General features: G+C 36.5%; 1 protein-coding gene across 1 annotated transcript; it reads left to right on the top strand.

The window, feature by feature from the left end:
- Positions 1 to 1,964: 1,964 nt before the first annotated feature.
- LOC134742324 (pyrokinin-1 receptor-like) lies at positions 1,965 to 14,649 on the top strand. The gene is made up of 4 exons (XM_063675404.1): positions 1,965 to 2,794; positions 3,490 to 3,587; positions 6,045 to 6,152; positions 14,476 to 14,649. Exons 1-4 carry the CDS (start codon positions 2,062 to 2,064, stop codon positions 14,647 to 14,649), a joined length of 1,113 nt encoding a protein of 370 aa, XP_063531474.1. The 5' UTR covers positions 1,965 to 2,061.
- The last annotated feature ends 9,020 nt before the right edge of the window (positions 14,650 to 23,669 follow it).

The raw sequence follows: 23,669 nt of genomic DNA, 5'->3' as shown, positions 1-23,669 counted from the left end.
GTGGCGTGTGCTATGAAAACTTTTGCAGACTTTACTTGGTCTAACTCTAATAATACCCGAATTGTGAATGTGAACCTCCTCCTTTTGAAAGTTTGAAGTCGGTTAAAAATGTATCGGTATGGCAGATGCTACGAAAAGTCACGTGACTATTTCCATAAGTTATTTGAGTTTCTTTTGGCGGTTCTATCAACGATTTTCGTCTTGCCTAGGCCCCCAGGACAATCTACGCTTCGGTATCAAAGAAATCTCAAAAAAACCTTGAACAAAATTAAGTTCATTAAACAACTAGAGACCGGCCCGCCAAACAAAACCTTTACAAATTATACATATAAACCTTCCTCTTGAATCACTCTATCTATTAAAAAAAACGCATTAAAATCCGTTGCGTAATTTTAAAGTTCTAACCATACATAGGGACAGACATACAGATAACGGAAAGAGTTTTATACTATGTAGCGATAAACATTTTTCTATTTCACTTTCTTCATTTTACGATTAATAATTCACAGTCCTCTGACAGAAGGATAGCGTTCTGTAACGCTTCTATTTTTGTCTTTTATCAAATAAATAAAAAGTTAAGTGCTATTACATATCTTTCTACTCTATTAGAAAGTTTGTAGCTGTAGATTATAAATTAAAATTCTCTTGAGATGAGACAAACTAAAAACTATATTTCTCCCCATACAAAAAGCTCCACTCCGTCACATTTTTTGGTGACAGAAAACAACAACAACGAAAAGAATTTTGACCCAGGTACGTTTTTAGACAAGCATTGACCCCATCTCTAACCAGTTTAAATTGGGAATTTATTGCCCGGAAATACGATGAATAAGCAATGAAAATAACAATATAATATTTCTGAAAACGGGTTAAAAGTAAATTAAAGACAAACAGGGTGTTCAAACTTAACATGATAGGGAGATAATTAAGTTTGTTTTAATTATTAATTTTATCTTTGATGTGTTTGTTTCATTTCATCTAGCGACTGAAATATACAGGGCCTCCCAAGACTATGCGGCATGAAGGGAAAGTACCTTAAATATCGTAGTTAGGATATTTTGCTAAAATAAGACATTGTTATTTAAAAAAAAGTTAGTAATACTGCATTCAAAGATTTTCTAAAAATTACTTGCTTCGTCTGGGAATCGAACAGACTTAAATGTGAAAAAAAAACAACCGTATTTTTATGATGCCAATCGAAAGAATGGACACATAATAATTCTTCTTAAGTAACAGTATCTTAAAAGAAAGAAATAACGTAAAATTAATCATTTTAATCAATTTAAAAACATACTTGAAACTGCCGAAGTCAATTGAGTATTTTTTGTTTTTGTAAATGAATTAGTTAAATGTTCAAATACTAAGTTTTATCATTTTATCTGCACGTGCAATTATAATAAGGAAAACTATGCCAGGAAGTCGTTTATTAAGTACGTACTTATTTGCGATTATTCAATACTGTCTATGGAATATTAATATCGCTATTTTTGGAACGTCGTCGTCGGCAATAAATAATTATTCTTGAAATTTGTATCAAACATTGTACGTTATTTCTTTCTTTTAAGATACTATGTTATTTTAGAATAATTGTTTTTTTTTTCGATTTCCAGAAGAAGCAACTAATTTTTAGAAAATCTTTGAATGCAGTATTGCTTACTTTAAAAAATAACATAGTCTTCTTTCAGCGAAATATTCTATCTACGATATTTAAGGTACTTTCCCTTCATGCCGCATATAGTGTTGGGACGCCTTTCTTCAACAAAGGCAACGACAAATTTAGCAACGAATATTCTAGCTTTTAAGGCCAAAAATTTCTTATTCCCTCATTATAAATCTCCCATATCTTTTTAAAAATATGTATAAATATATATTTTGAACCAAATTCAGATCTCACTGTGCTCTAAATTTAGCGCGCGTTCTTGCGAAAAACAACGAAATCATCCTGTAGAGCTTATTTATGGATATTCGCGCGGCTCATTAAATCAATCAGTCTTAACGCCGCAGTAGCTTGTGAAAGATGTGCCATACATCTTCTGTTATAAATTCTTAAAGATCTTTTAAATGGCTAGTGATCAGGATAGTACAAATAGTTCTTTCACGTGGTTCGAACCGATCGCGATCGGTAAAAATGGGGATGAATATGACGATGATGCCGTGAAGATTCCCGTCAGCATTCTGCTGGTTTTATGTTTTATAATGAGCGTAGTTGGGAATGTGTGTACTTGCGCTGTCATCATTCGTGATCGCTCCATGAGAACACCTACCAACTGCTACCTGTTTAACATCGCCATCGCAGACCTGACGTCCGCTTCATTTATCCCGTTCGAGATATATGGCATGTGGGCGCCTGATGCTTATCCGTTTGGAGAACTGGGATGCATCATTCGCTTTCTAGTGTGGGAATGTTTATCCAACTGCAGTGTGCTGACGATAGCTGCGTTCACAGTGGAGAGATACCTGGCGGTTTCAAAGCCTTTCCTTCGTCATAAGCTGAATTTGAAGCCCCGCGTGTATAAAATTATTGCGATCAACTGGTTGGTCTCCGCCTGCTTCTGTTTTCCTGATCTTTTCCTCATACGCTTATACGAGAAGAATGACCAATCATATTGCTATGTGACAGTGCAGTTCTTTTTAAAACTTGAGATTGAGATGTGTGTATTCTTCGTAATGCCGATGACTATGATATTCGTGTTGTACATATTGATTGGATTTAAAATAAAATCTATGAAAGTATCGAATGGAACTAGTGCGGTGAACGGGAAGCAGTATAGAGACAAGACCATAATGATGTTGGGTAAGACGTTAAGAAAAAAAAACCGGTCAAGTGCGAGTTCGTTTAACTCGCGCACCGACGGTTCTGTACAAACTTTCAATTATCTCATGTTATAAATACAAAAGATTTGGCGGTAGGTATGTATGGAATCGCACGTGAGAATGCAACTCATCCTAGAAGGCTAGAAGTATGGTAAGCATTATTATGTACAGCGCCATCTATCGGCAAATCAGCCTACTAATTTGTGCGACCGGTAGTATGTATGTTGTTTATTCAGGGTTAATTCTTTATCATGTGAACCGGAGTCAAAGTTTTTTATTTTATTTAAAAGAAGATGATTATAATAAACGCAAAGGTGATAAAATTGTAAATTTAATTCGGAAAAGTTTTTTGATTTTTAAAAAAAGTTTACAAGATAGAGGCGTGATTATATTTTTCCTGTAATATTTTTAATAATGTTAATATTATATAAGAATTTTATAATTTTTCATTATTAAACTTCGGAGATAAGGAAGGGAATGTTAGTTTTTTTTACATTTTCCTTCATAAGTATTTTTTTTCCACAATGAAAAAAATGAGAAAAACAATTTGAGCTCTTTCAAACGATATCCCACTTAACCTAGTAACTAGACTTTGTTTTTTTTGCAGGTGACTGTCTATAACCGTGAATGTTAGTGCAATTTTGTAAATAATTCAAGGAATATTTGTAATTACAGCGGCCGTGGCGGCGACATTTTTCTTTTGCTGGTTCCCGTTCTTCCTTTTGCGGCTGGTCCTCGTGGCTCCCATAAATAAGTGGGCAGACTATGGAAGGGTAAGTTAGTCAGGGTTTTTATGGAAGGGTAAGTTAGTCAGGGTTTTTATGGAAGGGTAAGTTAGTCAGGATTTTTATGGAAGGGTAAGTTAGTCAGGGTTTTAGTTATAAGACGATTCCTACTCGTATTGTTCTGGCTTAGTTTTAGTTTAGTTTACTTTTTAGTTAATTTAAATGTAATTTATTAATGTAATGATTGAGTTAAATTGTTTATCCTTATTATTAAATAAAATAAAATTACTTATAAAAATATGTAAAAAAAAGGTTATAAGATCTCATATATATTTTTATGCACACACATAAAAAGTCAAAAATGCGCGTTTTCGCAGAGATAAGACCTAGCTAGATAGATTTTTCGCCCGCGAAAACTCCCATATAGCAAATTTCATCGTAATCGTTAAAGCCGGTTCTGAGATTCCCGAAATATATAAATATATAGGTATACAAGATAATTGCTCGTTTAAAGCTATAAGATATTGGAATGAGATCTAATAAAATAACTAAAACTAGAATTGGCCTGACAGTCATTAGGCATTTGTTTATAATATTTTAAATATTATAAAATGGTCCCGCCGGACGATCAGCGCTGACCTTCGGGTCAGCATTTATGCTGAGGCGAGACCATTTCGTGGTAAACTTCAACTCCTACCTATTTTATAAATTCCTATAGCTTTAGTTTTACTTTTGTATGTAATTTTAGTTTTAAGTTTATGACCAATAAAACATTTGATTGATTGATTGATTGATTATGCATTATTCAGTTCTTATACATCACATTATCATTAATAAATTCAATTTATAAATTAATTTGATGAGTTAAATCATAGAGCAACTTATACTAGAGCGGTACTGTCATAGTAAATTTTGTAACCCCAGTAAATTCACTGCCATCTGTCGACACACTTTAAAACTAAAAATGAAGATTTATAAAAATACGATAGAATGTATTTAAATATGGATAAATGATTTTTTTTATTTGCATTAATTATTTTTATGATTTTGACCCATGTTCTTTCACTGATATGCGTTAAAATTGTTAAATAACAAACGAAACCGTCAACGCCATCTATACGACTGTAGGCCAAAACTAGTAGCGCCCTCTGAACGAGAATCAAATTTTCTTGATTTTCGAGGCACGTTTTTTCCTTAGACTGTATCCATCTATTACGGAGTTATATCTATCTTTGGTTAAATTAAATACTTCCGATAATTAATTACTTACTTCTTTTAAGGTTCTACAACCAAATGGAAACTTGCATAATTTATATTTGTTTGTCTGTGCGTGTCCCTGTCAAGGTTACGACGCAAATTATTAGTTTAGCTTGTTTATATAAATATATCTTTTTTATTACAAAAGGCAAGCATTTGACCGCAATCTCACCTGATGGTAATTAGTGCCGATTCTGCCGATGCAGTCTAGGATGAAACATGCTTACCTAAAATATGTCTATTCACTCGATTTAAAAAGATCCAAGTTATAGTGGACTCACTCCACTCCACTCCACTTAGTGGACTGAGAATATATTTGCAGGAAGTGAATTACAGTTTTCAGATTTTTCCCTGTACTTGTAGTGTAAGACGATGATTACTTGCCAAATTTCATAGTTCTAGGTCAACGGGAAGTATCTTATACATTTTGATTCCCTTGAGAATGTCGAAATATACGTTGTAAGCCGCATATTTTTTTTTACTTTAGCTTAGAAGTTTGATTTTTGTCACAGCTTCAAGGGACTATAGACCTTATTAATCTTAGTATGGTTTTAATTTCAACTCGATACCTCCACGCGTTCCCGAGATATAGGTCTTGACAGACAGACGGACGGACGGACAGACAAGGTCCTATAAGGGTTCCGTTTGTTCCTTTTGTGGTACGGGGAATTACGGAACCCTAAAAAAATCCAAATTAATTATTGAATATCACAACATTCAATAAATATTTTACACTTAAATGATATTGTGTTATGGAATATATTTTGATGGTTTTACGATAATCTAGTTACAGTCCTTTTTTAGGGTTCCGTACCCAAAGGGTAAAAACGGGACCCTATTACTAAGACTCCGCTGTCCGTCTTGCACCATGTGTAACTCATGAACCGTGATAGCTAGACAGTTGAAATTTTCACAGATGATGTATTTTTTGTATTTAAGTACTTAGACATAATTAATTATTGTATGATATTTTGTAATGCTTTGTAATATTATATAATATTATGTTTATTTTTAAGATAATTGTCAATTATTTTATTATGATTATGTACTGTGAAGAGTTTTTGTATTTTTGTATATTTTTATATTTCATACACAATTAATATTGATCACGAATAAATAATAAATGAATGAATGAATGAATGAATGCCGCTATAACAACAAATACTAAAAAGTACGAAACCCTCGGTGGGCGAATCCGACTCGCAAATGGCCGGTTTTATAATTTTCACTTGTTTCTTTTTCCAACAGATGGTGCGCACTCTGCGCTACATATGCCTGGTGAACGTGTACATATATACGGCTGTTAATCCCATTCTGTACAGCCTCATGTCTCGCAAGTTCTCAAGAGCATTCAAGGTAAGGCATTATGATTATAGAAGCCACAGATTCCTCACTACTAGATACAGCAAATGAGGTGACAGATGCGGGAAGTAGGAGTGCGTTCGGAAATTGATAAAAAAGAATTCTCGTTGTTTTTTTTTTTATTTTTACTCTTTCTCTCTCTAAAAGTCATGATCAAAGGCACGCTGATAGCGCCTACTACAAGTTATTATACATCATTGAAGAAGTTTGTGCAGCGTAATAATAATTTGTCTAAATGAACATATTAAATACAATGGTAGGGGAGACCTTATAGGCCTCTGGGCGGCTAGATGTTAATCACTGACTCAATTAACCTTTTGAACGCCAAGTACAACTAAAGTCGTCGTTACTAGTCGTGCCCACCGCGCTATGAACACGTAGGTGTCCGTATATATATATATGTTACAACTATATATGTTATGGCGGACACTGTCAAAGTAACCTTCAACCTTCACACTTTTAAGTAAGGTTTACAATGGGTGTCATTTACTCGATCTGCAAAATATTCCTATTTTGATGAACAAAAATATTTATTAGGTCAGCCAAAATGTATACTTGGTCAGCAACTTAAGGTTAGCAAGTCAACCACTTCGCAATTAATGTCATACTAAGCTGCTCTAAATTGATTTGGTTGGCAAGTTAATTATTTAATCGGCAGTAAGCGATCCAATATTAATAAAATTTTGTTAAACCCTCAGTTGGTAAGCGGAATATTTCATTTTGGATTACAATTTGGATTTGGATTACGCAAAAAATTGGTTTACCTGAAAAATCAGTTCATCAGTAAAATGTCTGACCTATCCTAACCCCTTTGCTGATCAGCTGATTTTACAAACAAAAAAAGTATTTGATTAGGACTAGCAACGCCACGTGGATAGTGGGGTGCTCTAATTCTGTTTTAGATTGAGATTTTGGTGACCTTGAGGATGGTGGTGTGGTATCAGCTGATTTCGCTCTGCCTGCAACTCTGCCAATTTTTCAAATCAAACTTTAGCCACCATATTGTACCAGATTGCCATTTCTCTAATATGCATACGTCTCAATTGAACTGCTTACTTGCTTAGAGACATGTTTTTTCTACCAACCAATTTTTAAATCTTGCTGACCAAATAATAATTTTGCAGCTCAACTATTTAATAAGCAGATAAATTAAAACAGAAGCAGATCGATATTGGTTATAATCTTGGCCGTTTGTGAATTATTTGCCGAACAAGAGTTGTAGCTCGACTTTTATTTATTGCCAGCAATTTTTTTTTATGCTATCCAAATGATCTTGGCTATCTTTTTGCAGATCAGTTCTAAAAACGGCTGATCATTTAATTACTTCTCGTTTACAATTAGCTCGCTTGTGCCCGGGACCTTGTCGTGTCAGTGACGTTTTTTAGGGTTCCGTATGCCCAACGAGTAAAAACGGGACCCTTACTAAGACTTCGCTGTCCGTCTGTCTGTCCATCTGTACGTCTGTCACCAGGCTGTATCTCATAAAACCGTGATAGTGACAGTTGAAATTTTCACAAATGATGTATTTCTGTTGCCGCTATAACAACAATTATTAAAAACAGAATAAAATATACTTTTAAGTGGGGCTCCCATACAACAAACGTAATTTTTTTGCCGTGTCTTTCGTAATGGTACGGAACCCTTCGTGCGCGAGTCCGGCTCGCACTTGGCCGGTTTTTATTACTACAACAACATATTTAAGGCGGTCAAAGGTTAATTATCTGCGCTCTTGGAGGGCCTCATTTGTATGATGCTCCTTAGCGTTTGGGCTATAATAAATATTGAAAACCTGATTCTTTTAAATCTGGACATTCTTTGGCTCATTTCACTCAGAATGGACAGAATTCTCCATCCTGCCATTAAGAAAAGATGTCCCAAAATGTCCATTCCATTATGTCACGTTTTAGTGTGTAAATCTTTTTCACTTGTATGTGCGTGACGTAGTGGAATGTACAATTTTCATACAAATTTTGGGACATTTTTATTTTTCATCAGGATTGAATATGCTAGTGATTCTGAGTTGAAAGAACCCAAAACGCTCCGTAGCGAACGAAACGCAACTGTCTCTGTCGCACTAATATGGAAGAGTTATAGCATAAATAGAGAGAGATAAGATAACTAATACTACTACTACGCGTTAAAAGTATCTTCCATGCTCTAACACAGCGGTTCTTAAACTTTTTTGGTGACGAAACCCTTTTGGAAAGCGAAATATTTGACGGAGCCCCAAATTAAAAAATGACACTGTGTACCAGATATTTATTTTATTTTATTTTATTTTATTTTATTTTATTTTATTTTATTTTATTTTATTTTATTTTATTTTATTTTATTTTATTTTATTTTATTTTATTTTATTTTATTTTATTTATTAGGAAAACTTACAGCTGAAGTAACACGTTAGGTAATAACATAGAAGCAGTGAGCCAATTACAAGTTTCCACAGATAGAAACTATACCTATAGAAGAGCTGATTTTTTTTCTTGTTATAGAATAGAATAGAATAGAACATTTTTATTCAACATCACATGAAATGGCAGAGTTAACAGATAGCGTAGTACATTTTTTACAGATAAACCTTAAATTTAGACTTACAAAACTAAGAAATTGAGTTGCACATCAGAGAGAAATATTCATGCGTGTTAAATAGGAGCTTGCCTCAGCATAATGTTGCAGTGTATTTACTACAACGCTGGTTTTCAGGCAGACCCTTGATACATTATCCCTTGTTATTACAAGTATTCTCGCGAAGCCCCAACAGAGGCTTTGCGGAGCCCTAGGGGTCCGCGGATCATACTTTGAGAATGGCTGCTCTAACAGCTTCGGCAGCAGTAATTTTTTTGAAGGACAAAATGAAAGGGAAGTAATCAAATGATGGCCAATATTTTTTTGTTTATAAAATCAGCTGATCAGCAAAGGGGGTAGGTTAGGTTGGTTAGACATTTGCTGTTCAACTGAATTTTCAGCTAACCAATTTTTGCGGATCAGGTAAATTGTAATCCAAAATGAAATAATTCGCTTACCAACTGATTGTTTAACAGAATTTGATTAATGGTGGATCGCTTTGCCGATTATGTAAATAATTTGCCAACCAAATCAATTTAGAGCAGCTCAGTATGACATTAATTGCGCCGATTGCATAATAACTTGTAACTAATAATATTAGCGGAAGTCTCTTTCCGATTCCTTTGATAATATGCAATCGGCCCCTGGTTGAGAAATACTTGCTAATCATACGTTGCTGACCAAGTATACATTTTGGCTGGCTGAAAAATATATATTTTTGTTCATCAAAATAGGAATATTTTGCAGATCGATTAAATTACATATGGCAACAAACCTATTGGTACAGAGTCGCATTTATTTTGTTTCATTACACATTATAAATTTAAACTTCGCTATGAAATTTTGCACTTTTTTCATGTATGACTTTTAGGAGGATATTACTAAGTAGGTATAGTTGTCATATTGTGACGTCACAAATGTTATCCCTATCTCATGGCATTTTCTCTCTCTCACTTTACACAATTACTGCTCGGAGCAGTCACGAACCGATTTAGTGACATACCACGGAGATGGTTTTTGTATTAAAAATACTTGTCCGAAGCATAGCTGCAGTGAGTACGAATAAGCGGGTAAACGACCTAGTTTCATGATTCGATGAAGATTACAAGTCACCGAAAGATGCCAATTTGTCATTAAGCACGTTTTACGCGACAACATTTCCATCTTATCTTCACCACTTAGTTAAAATTAAGACGAAAGAAAAAATAGGGACATGCTTTGTCCTTATCACCGACCGGGTGGCATCATAGGTAGGAGCAGGGCTCGAACCGGTATTTTTTAAAAACCCCGAAATAGCCCAATATTTTGAATTTTTTTATGCTCATTACGTAGGACTGAATCATGTATTTAGGAAACAATTTTGCAGTATTAAAACGTCCCATTAAAAATGAAATTACAAACAAAAGAACGAAAAAGAACGTAATAATACCGGTATTTTTGTATGGAGCAAATACCGGTTTCCGACCCCTGGGTAGGAGGTGATGGCGAAATACCGAAATTTATAAGAGTGAAAGAAAAAAAATCCTATGTTGCCAAATTTTATATGAATATTCTTTCTCTTACCCCCGATCGCTCGGTGGCGCGTCTATAACTACTTGTATATACTATGTCTATGGTTTCTCCTAAAACTTCCTGCCTCGGACAGCTAAACTCTGAAATGAACTATCGCCCGCGGTATTAACGGACCGATACCACAGAATAAATAATAGTACTACCATACAGAAAGGACACTTCCTAAAATACCGAAGTTTGACGAATCATGCTGTCCTTTTCTAATGGCACTATCCCTTTCGGCTATTTAGGGTTGTCAAAATTCAAGTCATTATCTTATCTGTGGTCGTGCACGCAAAGGGACGTAAAGTTGTGTCAACCCTAATAATTGCTCGGAGCAATGCTTAGACGAACGGAGCCGAGAATGTCCGAAAGGAGGAGTGTCGCCGCACTACTGATACCATTTTCAAACCTTCAAGAAAAGAGTTTATAGTATGAATTTTCTCAAATGATTCTTACGCCTCACACCCTAATCTGTTAAACAAAAGCCTTTGTTTCTTTTGTTCAGCGGTTACCAATGCTACCGCTACTGACTGAACGAGAACAAGCTCGTTTAAAAAGAAATTTTACCGTCCTATTTATATGGTTCAAATTTATGTAACAGCTCTGTATTTTGAGGCACACACAGGCAACCGATCGTCTTTCATTACCCAACCTCGTTATCTCAGAACGAGCTGTTACATTTTGAACCTTAATACTATCACGATAGTTGCTTTTTAACGACATGGTTGCTTCGGCACGCGACTAAGGCGTCTCTCCATAAAAGAAAAAAAACTTTTGTTTAACGGATTAGGGTCTGAGACCTAAAAATCATTTGAGAATCATACTATATCTACTCCCATATTAAAGGCCGGCAACCACTCTGCTGTACCGGTGCGACGGTAATTTCTTACCATCAGGCTATTAGTCTGCTCGTTTGCCTCCTATATCATAAAAACCGGCCAAGTGCGAGTCGGACTCGCGCACCGAGGGTTCCGTACTTTTTTAGTATTTGTTGTTATAGCGGCAACAGAAATACATCATCTGTAAAAATTTCAACTGTCTAGCTATCACGGTTCATGAGATACAGCCTGGTGACAGACAGACAGACGGACAGACGGATAGATGGACAGACGGACGGACAGACGGAAAGACGGACAGCGGAGTCTTAGTAATAGGGTTTTTACCCTTTGGGTACGGAACCCTAAAAAGCAGCATCTAGTGGGTGTTACTACGGTTGAATGTAACAGCTCTTTGACGGAACTTCTTTACTTGAGAACTTTATCCAGTGGGGAGACACTCACACTCCTTTCGGGACACTTTGGCACCGTTCGGCTCAGCATTACTCCGAGCAATTATTAGGGTTGGTACAACTTGACGTACCTTTGCGTACACGACCACAGATAAGATAACGACTTGCATTTTGACAACCCTAAACAGCCGAAAGGGATAGTGCCATACATTAGGAAGGGACAGCATGATTCGACTCTGAATCTTCAATCTTCGGGTTTATAGAAGCGTCCTTTCTGTACGGTAGTACTATTACTTATTCTGTGCTTTAACTCGCATAGTTTATGTACCTAAATAAATAAATAAAATAAAAAAAGCCTCTTTATTTCCTTTTCAATTACAAAGTTTAGGTATAGGTACATAAATAATTTCGTAATTAATTTTTAACATCTGTTTTCTTTCTTTTTTACTTATTTTGTTTTGTTAGTGGCATGTTTAAACTTAATTTTTATATTTGTGTATTTTAAACTAAAAATAAAACTTGATAGGAACCCCACTTTATTGGGTAAAGGCCTCCTCCAATTTGTTCCATTGGTCTGTAAATACTGTTCTTTTTCTTTCTCTTTTCTTCTAAATTGGAGGGTTGTGGTCGCTGTCCCCACGGTGACCAACCTACTAGAGTAAAAACAAAGTCGATAAAGTTTTGCCGTTGCTGAATAAGATAAGACAAATTACATTTTATAAAATGCTTCTTTTTTACAAATTACATTTTATAAAATGCTTCTTTTTTACGTGATTTGTAACTGGTCCATTCGAAAAAATATAGTGTAGGTGTTTTAATTATTTTTCATACAACATTTCATACATGCAACGTCTTGATAATAAAGACTTGGTTCAGATATTTTTGAACACTTTGGCCGTTCAAACATAACTGATGGCGACTGTACATAATAAATGTGTGGGTTTTAAAATAAAGAAAAAAAAAGCTCGGGCAAGACTCGAACTTGCGGCACTGGGACTCAATCGCCCATCGCTCTACCAACAATAACAATACTCCTAGCAGGGCTGTTTCTAAAATAAATGTGGATTTTGTAATTCTATAGAATAACGGTTTAATTTTATTTTATTATAAAATATTGAAAACCTGATTCTCACAGATCCTGGTGTTTTTGGTTTCTTTCAACTCAGAATCACGTGCACATTCAATCCTGATGATAAAAAAATGTCCCAAAAATTTGTATGAAAATTGTACATTCCACTACGTCACGCACATACATATGAAAAAATTTCACACTAAAACGTGACGTAATGGAATGGACATTTTGGGACATCTTTTTAATAAAAAATAATAATAATGGCAGGATGGACAATGCTGTCTATTCTGAGTATATTGAGCCCAAGAATGTCCAGATTTGAAAGAATCAGGTTTTCAATATTTATTTTAGAAAACACCCAGCAATGCAGTCGTTACTCGGCAGTACTGTCGCGCTGCTTTAATGTAGCAGTAATGTGGGAGCAGTCGGAATCCGAACGGTGCATCAGTACCTTAAAAAGAAAAATCCTTTCGACATTGCAGTGTGTATTGTTTTACAAAAGCAAATCCAATAAAAAATCCGCACAGTGTTAGTGTTAATACATATATGTGGTATTTTCTATTAAATCCATTCCATTACGTCACGTTTTAGTGTGAAATTTTTTCATTTGTATGTGCGTGACGTAGTGGAATGTACAATTTTTATACAAACTTTTGGGACATTTTTTTCATCAGGATTGAATATGCTAGTGATTCTGAGTTGAAAGAAACCAAAAACACCAGGATCTGTGAGAATCAGGTTTTCAATATTTTATTAAAAGGGACCTCATTATCGATGGCGCTTACGCGATTATTAATGATGCTCTGATATAAATACAATGCCGCGCGACGTTGTCCGGCGTAAACGCCATCGACAATAAGGTCCCTTTTCATAGAAAATGCCCCATATTATCCGATACAGGAGCATTCCATCGTTACGTAAGGGACATTCAGACCCATTTTTTCGACTTTCCGAGCCTGGTTGTTTTTTGGCTTGTTTTTTCTAGTGTAATATTGGTATCATCTTAAAGCTGCTTGTTTTCTTAATACATGTTTAATTTACGTTTACGCAAGTCGACAAAGTAATTGGGAATTAAAGCAAATATTTCGTTAACGATTCGCATGCAAAATACGCCAATATTTTGTCGTACTTACACGTAGACATTGCATAAATTAAGAGTTTTGTTAAAAAAAAACTAGACGAAAAACTTACCGTTTCAATGCTCCTACATAGGTTTGATATCCGTTTTCTTTGGAAACAGTAGATTAATTAACAATGCGTAATTAAAATCAAAGGATCAAAGTAGGTAACTGCAGTATCAAAGAGAATTAGATTTTAACGATCAAACGTTGTTTGGAATAAACCGTTTTATTACGATAAAACCGCTTGATTTTTCTACTCGTCTTATTCTTGTACGAGCGCGTGGCCATTGTGTCTGAGCGTGTGCCAAGCGCTGGGACACAATGGCCACGCGTTCAGACACAATGGCCAATGGCCACGTGCTCGCAGAAAAGAAACAATGGCTTTTGTTAACAGATTAAGGTCTTTGCTTTGCTATAAAAGTCATTTGAGAAGATTCAAACTATACCTCTTCACGCTAAACCGCTGAACCGATTTAGTTGAAATTTGGTTTAGAGATAGTTTGAGTCCCGGGGAAGGACATAGGGTAGTTTTTATCCCAAAAGTCATCTAAGGGCGTGAAAAGGGGGGTGGAAGTTTGTATGGGGAATCGATAAATCATCAGATTGGATAAAAAATAACCTACCCAAATTACTAACTTCACGCAGACGAAGTCGCGGGCAAAAGCTAGTATACCTATAAACGCTCGCGCGTTCGCCTACGTAGTACGCCGCGTTAGTGTTAGGAGTGACCCCAGATACAAAAAAAGATGAACAAATACTGACAAACTTTTTTTTCAGGATCTGCTCAACGGACGAAGACGCAACACGGTTTTTTCAACGTCAACCCGCCACACTACAACTACAACTGCAGTGTCCAGACCTGCTAGCGTAAGTTGCGTTCCCGCGCGCGACTCTACATATCTAGCGCGACTTCAAGAATGGACTCGCGCGAGAGAACGTAACTCATGCTAGACCCCCAGACCTGCTAGCGTAAGTTGCGTTCCCGCGCGCGACTCTACATATCTAGCGCGACTTCAAGAATGGACTCGCGCGAGAGAACGCAACTCATGCTAGACCGCCAGACCTGCTAGCGTAAGTTGCGTTCCTGCGCGCGACTCCATATATCTAGCGCGACTTCAAGAATGGACTCGCGCGAGAGAACGCAACTCATGCTAGACAATGAAAATTGACCCGTTTTAATTTTTGTTGAGTGTAATTAAACAAACCCACCGCAGTTTTGTACAATACTTAAGAATACAGGTTTTCTTTACTTAGACGAAATATAGTTATTTAGTATTAAGTGCTCGAAAATATCTATTTATTACTTTTTCTTTATTGGGAGACACAATTAATTTTATAAACTGTATAGATGCCATATATTTACAATTGTGAGCTTTATCATATTAATTAGTAATGTTACATTAAAAATTTTTTTTGGATGTCAATTTAATTATATATTGTAGAAGTCATTCAGGCTGTAAAAGGCATACAATGGAAGTTACGCTCTCATTTTAATGGCTCCTCTACACGATGGGCCATCATACTGGCCCACTAAGATGGGCCAGGGTGTAAGGGTAGTGGTGTCGGATGGCTTATGGCGCGGCGGGATGGCTTGTGTCGACTTAAAATACTCCCTTCGGTCGTGTTTTAATTTATCGCAACTCAAAATATTTATCAGTACGGTTTTTACTCACTATTATTTTTAGTCGCTTTTGGCGACATGTTTCGGATTCTTTGGGAATCCATCCTCAGGCACGAGTGTCCGCGGCGGTTGTACGTCGTGCCAAAAGCGACTAAAAATAATAGTGAGTAAAAACCGTACTGATAAATATTTTGAAATATGTCTCACGATAGTTTAAGTGCGATTATCGCAACTCGTTGCGAATTTCCTATTCTTCGCACTTGTATCGTAATGTACTATTAATATTATGTTGTAATTTGTAATTTTCACTGTGTGATGTATTTTGTATGATGATATTTATTAATATCTCCTGAACCGTCTTGGAACTTTGAAATTTTGATCTTGATTTTTTTTTATCAGTGTTTGACACTGACATCGCTAACGTCTGCGTAACCTTCTTTCTATACATCTCGTTCGCACTAATTAATATGCCAGTATGAGCGAGATGCATAAAAAGTAAGTTACGCACACGCTAGCGAATATGACAGTCTCAGGTCAGTCTCAAGCTCGTGGTAACCGTACTGATCTCGCTCGCACATACTTGATAACCTACGGGCGAACTGAGTCATTTCTCATCATGCATCATCATTCAATTTAAGAGCTGTGGGCTCTTGTCGGTGTAGCGTGATGAAGTTGTCTCCACCTTGGTCGATCCGAAGCCAGCCCTTTAGTATCCTGGTACGACACGGCCCCTGCATGCTCCTTTACTTGGCTCATATAACTTTCTCTTGGCCTTCCCCTACCTCTCCTTCCGTTTATTTTCCCTTCTACGATGTTCCTGATGAAGTGGTCATGTCGTAGCAGGTCGCCGATTTAATAATATCATTTCAATTCATTTCTCATGTCAAATCTAATATCAAATCAATCAGATTTTAAGTTTCGAAACCCGCTTTATGTCACGTATTATTATTTTATACGAAAAGACGAATTAAATCCACCCCTTTATCAAATTTACGACTTGTTTGTCGACCCTGGAGGTTTATTTCTGTTCTCGTAATTAGGCAGCTAAGTTTGTTTTCTGTTGTGAGTCAATCCGATCTTTGTTTGTTTCGTGAGTAAATAATATCCTGGACCCTTACCATGGGTTTACTTAGACAATTTTTCGCCTGCGCAAGGCATGTGAATATTATTAGTTAACCGTCCCGCCTGCGCAGGGCGTGAAGCCATATATGTGATTTCAAGCTAATATGGGGCATTTTCTATGAAAAGGGACCTTATTGTCGATGGCGCCTACGCCGCACAGCGCCGCGCGGCATTGTATTTATATCGGAGCATCGTTAATAATGGCGTAAGCGCCATCGACAATAAGGTCCCTTTTTATAGAAAATACCACATTGTGATTTAGAATATAATTACTATTAAGAGTCCCCATCAAGCTCGGTTTTCCACATAAACGTAGTTATACGGAGAACCGAGCGAACTATATCGTGTGTTATAATGGTGAAAAGAAAAACGAACTGCACTATATATAACTTATTCTAATTAAATATTTGTGGAGCACAATTCAGACACTTGTACAGCGACGCCATCTTGGGTGTAAGAGGGAGTTGCCACAGATAACACTAAATATCAAACTAAACTAGTGATGTTATTACCAACCTAACATCGTGTAGTTGCATTTTTCAACTATCGCATTGGCCATCTCGCTGGTGTAGCGTTGGGACATCGTGTAGAGGAGCCATAAAATATATCGGAACGGCCGAGATGCTCAAAAATATCTGAACACGCACTCTAATACCTTGACAATAGAGACGTGTTCAGATATTTGTGAGCGCCTCGGCCGCTCCGATATATCTGATGGCGACTGTGCTGTGAGTGATTTGCCGAGTCGCTAGAGTTGGACCAAGCAAACTCTGCATGGCATAGACATATACATATTACTTCGTAAAGACCGGCCTTACGAGCACTACGAAATACATTGGATGATTGGAGTCAAAATCACATTTAGCCAACCAGCGCGCTCAGTCATGTGGCGAATTGCGCAGTGGAAAGGCGTCGGTGTTCGGTCGGAATTGTATGCATACGCTTATAAGTACTTTATTTACACAAATGGTGACGCCTTGCCACCGCGCTATTCGCCATTTGCAATGATCAAGTGTGACAATCTCAACATTCATATCAAACACAGCACAGCGGATGACATTCCAGATCTAGAGCAGAGCCCAACCAGGGGAAGTACCTCCACCTTACAGAAAACCGCAGCCAAATAACACTAGACCCTACTCATAGTGTTGTGTTCCTGCCGGTGAGTAAGGTTGCCAGAGCTCAACGAGGGAGAGGAGTGTTAGGGTCGGCAACGCGCGTGTAACTCCTCTGGAGTTGCAGGCGTACATAGGCTACGGAGACTGCTTAACATCAGGCGGGCCGTATGCTTGTTTGCCACCGACGTAGTATAAAAAAAAACTATAAAAATATGTCGTTTACAATGCCACTCCCTCACTTTGTGCTGTTCAAAACGGTGCAAAGTAAGCTTAAACGGACTCTAGCGATTATAGACGCTGGACTCATGGTAAGGGTACTTGGAAAACAACGATACTAAATAATCGGAGCACAAAAGGGTCGGCGAATTGATTGAAAAAGACATTTGATTAAAGTCAACAATACCTTTAAATTTAATTTGATGGCCTGATGGATGATATATATTTAACTTAAAAAAAGAATGTAAATATAATTGAAAGTTTCTTCAGCGAGTTGGGGCAGCGCGCAGCGTTTAAGGCGGTTCCCTGAGCCAGAAGGCGAAAAATCTCCTTATATGATCCTGTTTTTCTAAGAGGCATTGATATTCGTAGACGTGAAAAAAATATATGTAGTTCTTGACTATATTATCTTTAATAACATAGCTTCCGATACACGAATTATGACACTTCGCTCGATACAATTTATTCCCAAAGTAACGTCTAACTCCGACTTTTAATCCAACTTTACTCGGTTATTTATTATGTGATACTATAAATAAAAAAAGAAGAAAAAACAATCTTAACTTAAATAATAATTTCATAGCTTTCGAATTTCGATATTGTAGGGTAACGTTTTTAAAATAAATAAAAATCGACAAAATTCGATCAAAATTGACACTTGGCGCGCATGATCTTTCCCGTTCTTTCTTGCGAAATGTGACAGAGACAGCGGCAAACCGACGGAACGGCCTTAAAGGAGAGAGGTCATGACCCTCGTTCCGGGTCATCCCTGAAACCAGGTAGCATTTAATACTATTTTATACGTCATTATGCGTAAGCGTACTGCCTCACTGATGCGGCAGTTGCGCGGTAGCTCCAACAGTCTGTTGCATGTGCTGGCCGAGAGGCTAGACTGCCCGTTCCACTGGATGCTGTTGCATGTACAGCAGTAGTGTTTGGAATGTGGCAGTCTTCATTATGTAAATAGTTAAGTGTGATATATATTTTTATTTGTAATTTAATGTGTGTTTACTAACATTAGCATAATAAGATTAATTTAATTGTATTACTAACAAATTATATGGGCATTTGCCTGAATTAAATAATTGAATTGAATTGAATTATGACGTCCGTTACGTCATTATGACCTATAAATGTCGTCACTTGTACGTCGCTGACGTCACTTTGCTACCTGGGATGCAGAGGCTGTTTATCGCGGTCCAGTGTGGCAACGCGGCGAGCGTGATGGGTACCTTTGCGTCTGGAAGAGCGCGGGACGAGTTGTTTGACTAAATTCTTAGTTGTGGCTTTGATTCATTTTTTTTTCATTATTATTTTATTTCCAAATATGCAAGTTTACAAATCTAAACCAAAGCACTTACATACTACAATAAATCATATTATTAAATTATATTACATTATATTAATTTACATGTCAAACTATAATTTAAATCATTTCTTAAACTACCAATTGTACTCAGTCATATTTGTTTAGTTCAGTTTTAATTTAGTTTTGTTTATGGTTAAAATTTATTTTAATCTATTGATGTAATGATTGGATATAATTAGGTATAAGTTTTAATTTGTAAAATGTATTAAATTGAAAACGAGTGGTTAATACCACTAGATTCCCAATATTTATTGCTCGTATTTCAAAATTATCAATTCTCCATTTTCCATAGACTTTCAAGTGGCGCCGATTTCAAAATCGGCCCCATGATGCTAAAAAACAGTACATTTCGATGCTAGTGCGGAAAGTATGTCATAGAAAGAAAAAACGCCTCTTCTGTGACAGGCGTTCCGTTTCATTGAGACAACTTATTAAGAACGGTTTTTCAATATTCAATATAAAAAAATAGACGTGTTATAATGATGAAGAGGTACTTAAGTAATAAAATATGTCATAATATTTATCAGTACGGTTTTTACTCACTATTATTTTTAGTCGCTTTTGGCGACATGTTTCGGATTCTTTGAATAATAGTGAGTAAAAACCGTACTTATAAATATTTTGAAATATGTCTCACGATAGTTTAAGTGCGATTATGAAATATGTACCTATATTTTTCGTATTCTTACATTAACAGTAGGTTTTTATGTTGATTACGACGTTTAAAGGAAACTAATATTATTAACACTCATCAATAAGTAGTCATGAATTGGAACAAGAATAAATTTAAAAAAATTGGAAAAGTAAAAAGCACTAGTTCGCGAAAACTAATTTTCTGCACGCTAAACAGCTACGTAAAGTAGCACTTTTTGAGTAACTGTATTAAAAAAAATATTACCACAACAATTTCAAAACTGCCCAATCTGTAAGGAATTCGGGACATTATTTAGCCGTCTGAACCGAAAGTTGTAAAGTTGTAATGATTCTAATAAAGCCACTCAAAAGAGGAAGTTCTGAGAAAAATTGTATACCGATACACCGATACCTATGCCAAATGAGAATTTAACTAAAAACCTTAAAGCAAGTATTCTCAAAGTTCTACGCTTATTAGTACTGTAAATATGGAAATTATGGGAAAAATTAAAGCAATTTCTACATCAAAAATTAAAAAAATAACTGTAATTTAAAAAAAAATGGAAAAAGAGTACGCAGCAAGCTCGGACGAATTTCACCTTCCAATACAATCGGAGTTTCGTTCTCATTTTAAAACTACGTGTTGGATTGCAATGAAACTTTGTACATTCAATGATATGAGGTATATTGCCTGTAATTAGTTTCTTCAGCTTATAAAACAAACGAAACAGATTAAAAACAAGTTTTGTATGAAAACTTAAATTATTTAGATCATTACGGTTTCACTCATTATTATTTTTAATCGCTTTTGGCGACATGTTTCGAATTCGTCGGGAATCCTTCCTCAAATAAAATATTAATACTTTGAAATATGCCTCACGATAATTTAATTTCGATTAAAACTTAAATTCACAATATTCTTTTACTATGGTGTCGAAGCTACATAAACTAATTACATGCAGGCATAGATATATCTTATTCTATTGTACCGAAGTACATAATTTCAGAGCAATCTAGCTAGTCGTTTTAAAATGAGAGCGTATAACTAGTTACGATTGTATATTACATATGGAGAACCTAGCTTGCTGCGGAAAGATAATTGAAGTGCGGCAATTTTAATTCTCAACACGTATTATGTTCTGTCCATCTCGGGCGCAGGAGTGTGGCAACTCTATGGTATACTTGGTGGCTAACAACACAATTTTGTTATGGTTCCTCTACACGATGGCCCACTGGACCAGCGAGATGGCCATGCGATGGTATGGGCCACGTGTAGATGCGTACGTCATCCCATCGCCATCGCCATCCCACCGCGCCATAAGCCACTACCCTCTCTACGCACTGGCCCATCTTAGTGGGCTAACATGATGGCCCACCGTGTAGTGGAGCCATTACTCAGTTGTCAAGTCTGTAGGCGTAGGTTTGCATCTTATCTGTCTGAGATTACTCCGGTCCGGTCCAGACGGCCAATAATGCCCTCGTCTAATGATTGGTCACGACTTTGCCGGACTTTGATATTGGAAGCGGTTTACTATGCAACTATTAGGGGAGACCGAGGTGAGTTGAGTTGTGATAGCGGAGAGTTGTAACATCGTCGATTTTTTGGAATCTATTAACTAATAACGAACTCGCAATAGCGCGCGTTTGTTAGTTCAAGTTACAAGCTAACAAAGTAACATACGCGCACGGTTGCGAGTTCGGTTAGGTTCCAAAATATGAGTCCAGCACATACAACAATACTTTCGTGTACTCCATATACACTACGTAGCTACGAAGTTGCATGGAGAAATTATGAATAAATTCATTGATAAATTCTTCATGCAGTTTTACGGCTGATGGTACCTTACAATTTACATGTATACTTTAGATGCAAAACTGTCATCGGGTCATCGCCATTTCAAATTTAGATTATTTATTATCCTCTCCCTCAAATTCGAAACATCGTGATACGTAGAATAAACAAAAATGCTACAATAAATAATATTGATAAGATACAAAGACGTAAGTATTCCCATTTGGGCGTAGTGACGCAAATAACGTATCGTAAAAATGCTATCTTTGTATCGCAACGGGAGATACGTGAACGAACTTCCGATAGCTGATTTATGGTATTAGTATATATAAATACGTTACTTACGTCAATACAACACAAACACAAAACAAATACAAATATGACGTTTCACAGGTAAAGGTACTTTCTGGCGGTGGGCGTTTACGCCATTATTAACGACGCTCCAATACTAATATGGTGCTACGCAACGTAAACGCCGCACGCCATAAGGTACTTTTGCCAGTCGAACGTCACAAATTGGTATTTGATATCAGTCGCCCGTTCATCTCAATTGGGTAGGTAAAGTTTTTTGAAGATAGGCAAATTATATTTTTGACCGATAGTATTCGTCATAACGATCACGGAAATGCAGCTCTTTTATTTTTATTTCGTATTATTTATTAAATATATTTTTTTAAGTGACCGAGATGACGTTTGTGAAATTTAATAGCAGATCAGGCACTAATGCCTTTGCACGTGATTTAATTGATGAGATAGAAAAAAAAACGATGTCAACTGTCAGTGTCACTTAGCTGTCATTGCCGAAAAATAACAGACAACGGCCCAACCCTTTCTGTTACCTTGCGATTTAGAGTTATCATATGGTTATCATTGAGATTTTTGACGACCTCAGCACGACCCAAGGACTTCTGATTCCCCACGACATCTGCGAGTATTTGGACAAAGATTGAATCTACTTTCGACAACTTGGCACTGCTTATTGGACAACGTTTTCTTCCCTTACGACGACCCGACCCCTGCGCTGACCCTTGGACTGAGTTTTGCAAGAAGGATGAGCGAGTTTATGCAAGCAGATTCTACAAACTTGCCCCACATGGACCTAGTTATGATTTTAAATTATTATCATAACAGCGATAAGCACAATGCCGCCGAAATTAGAGGAGCGAAGGCCCTCCTGTACGTATCCGTGAAATACATACATTAAACATTTTGTTATTAAAATTTTTCGGCAATGACAGCTAAGTGACACTGACAGTTGACATCGTTTTTTTTTCTATCTCATCAATTAAATCACGTGCACAGGCATTAGTGCCTGATCTGCTATTAAATTTCACAAACGTCATCTCGGTCACTTAAAAAAATATATTTAATAATTAATACGAAATAAAAATAAAAGAGCTGCATTTCCGTGATCGTTATGACGAATACTATCGGATAAAAATATAATTTGCCTATCTTCAAAAAACTTTACCTACCCAATTCCGAATTTAATTTATAAGTAAGATAACGTTCGAAAATATCACGGGTAAATTCTGGTAACTTCTACCCAGCTTACAACTAGGTCTTCTTCTTCTTCTTTTCCTGTTACCCCCTGCTGGGGTGTAGGGCCCGAATCTTGTCTTTCCATTGACTACGGTCTTGGGCAGCTTGGGTAACCTCCTCCCACCCCATCCCCAATACACCCAGTTCTTGCTCCACAGAACGACGCCAAGTGGATTTAGGGCGACCATGTTTCCGCTTGCCGGGCATCTTCCAGGTCAGGGCCACTTTGGATAGGTGGGTGGGCTTACAACTAGGTATGTTCGAAATTCATGTTCATGTAAAATTATAAATACAAAAAAATATTCTGCAAGTATTCGTCACAAGTCAATACAACAGTGACATCATACAGGGCAGTTTCATGGTGAAACAAAATTTGACCCGTACAAACGTAGTTACTTACATAGAAATTACTGTTTCTAGGAACAAAACTAGTTGTAAATAGTATTATACCTTTTAATGTCATATTATTTTAGAATAATATAAAAACCCTCGATTGTATGGCGGCGCTAGGTTCGTGTTTAATTTATATTCCACTGAGCAAACGTATCCCTTCATAGG

This window comes from Cydia strobilella, chromosome 1 (genome assembly GCF_947568885.1).
Source record: "Cydia strobilella chromosome 1, ilCydStro3.1, whole genome shotgun sequence".
Lineage (NCBI taxonomy): Eukaryota > Metazoa > Arthropoda > Insecta > Lepidoptera > Tortricidae > Cydia > Cydia strobilella.
The sequence above is the reverse complement of the archived record's forward strand: the minus strand, read 5'-3'. Positions and strand labels throughout refer to the sequence as shown.

Coding starts and splice junctions, on each gene's coding strand:
- LOC134742324 (XM_063675404.1), top strand. CDS start 2,062: ATGGCTAGTGATCAGGATAGTACAAATAGTTCTTTCACGTGGTTCGAA. Junction 2,795..3,489: donor CAAGACCATAATGATGTTGG/GTAAGACGTTAA, acceptor TTGTAATTACAG/CGGCCGTGGCGGCGACATTT. Junction 3,588..6,044: donor AGTGGGCAGACTATGGAAGG/GTAAGTTAGTCA, acceptor TTTTTCCAACAG/ATGGTGCGCACTCTGCGCTA.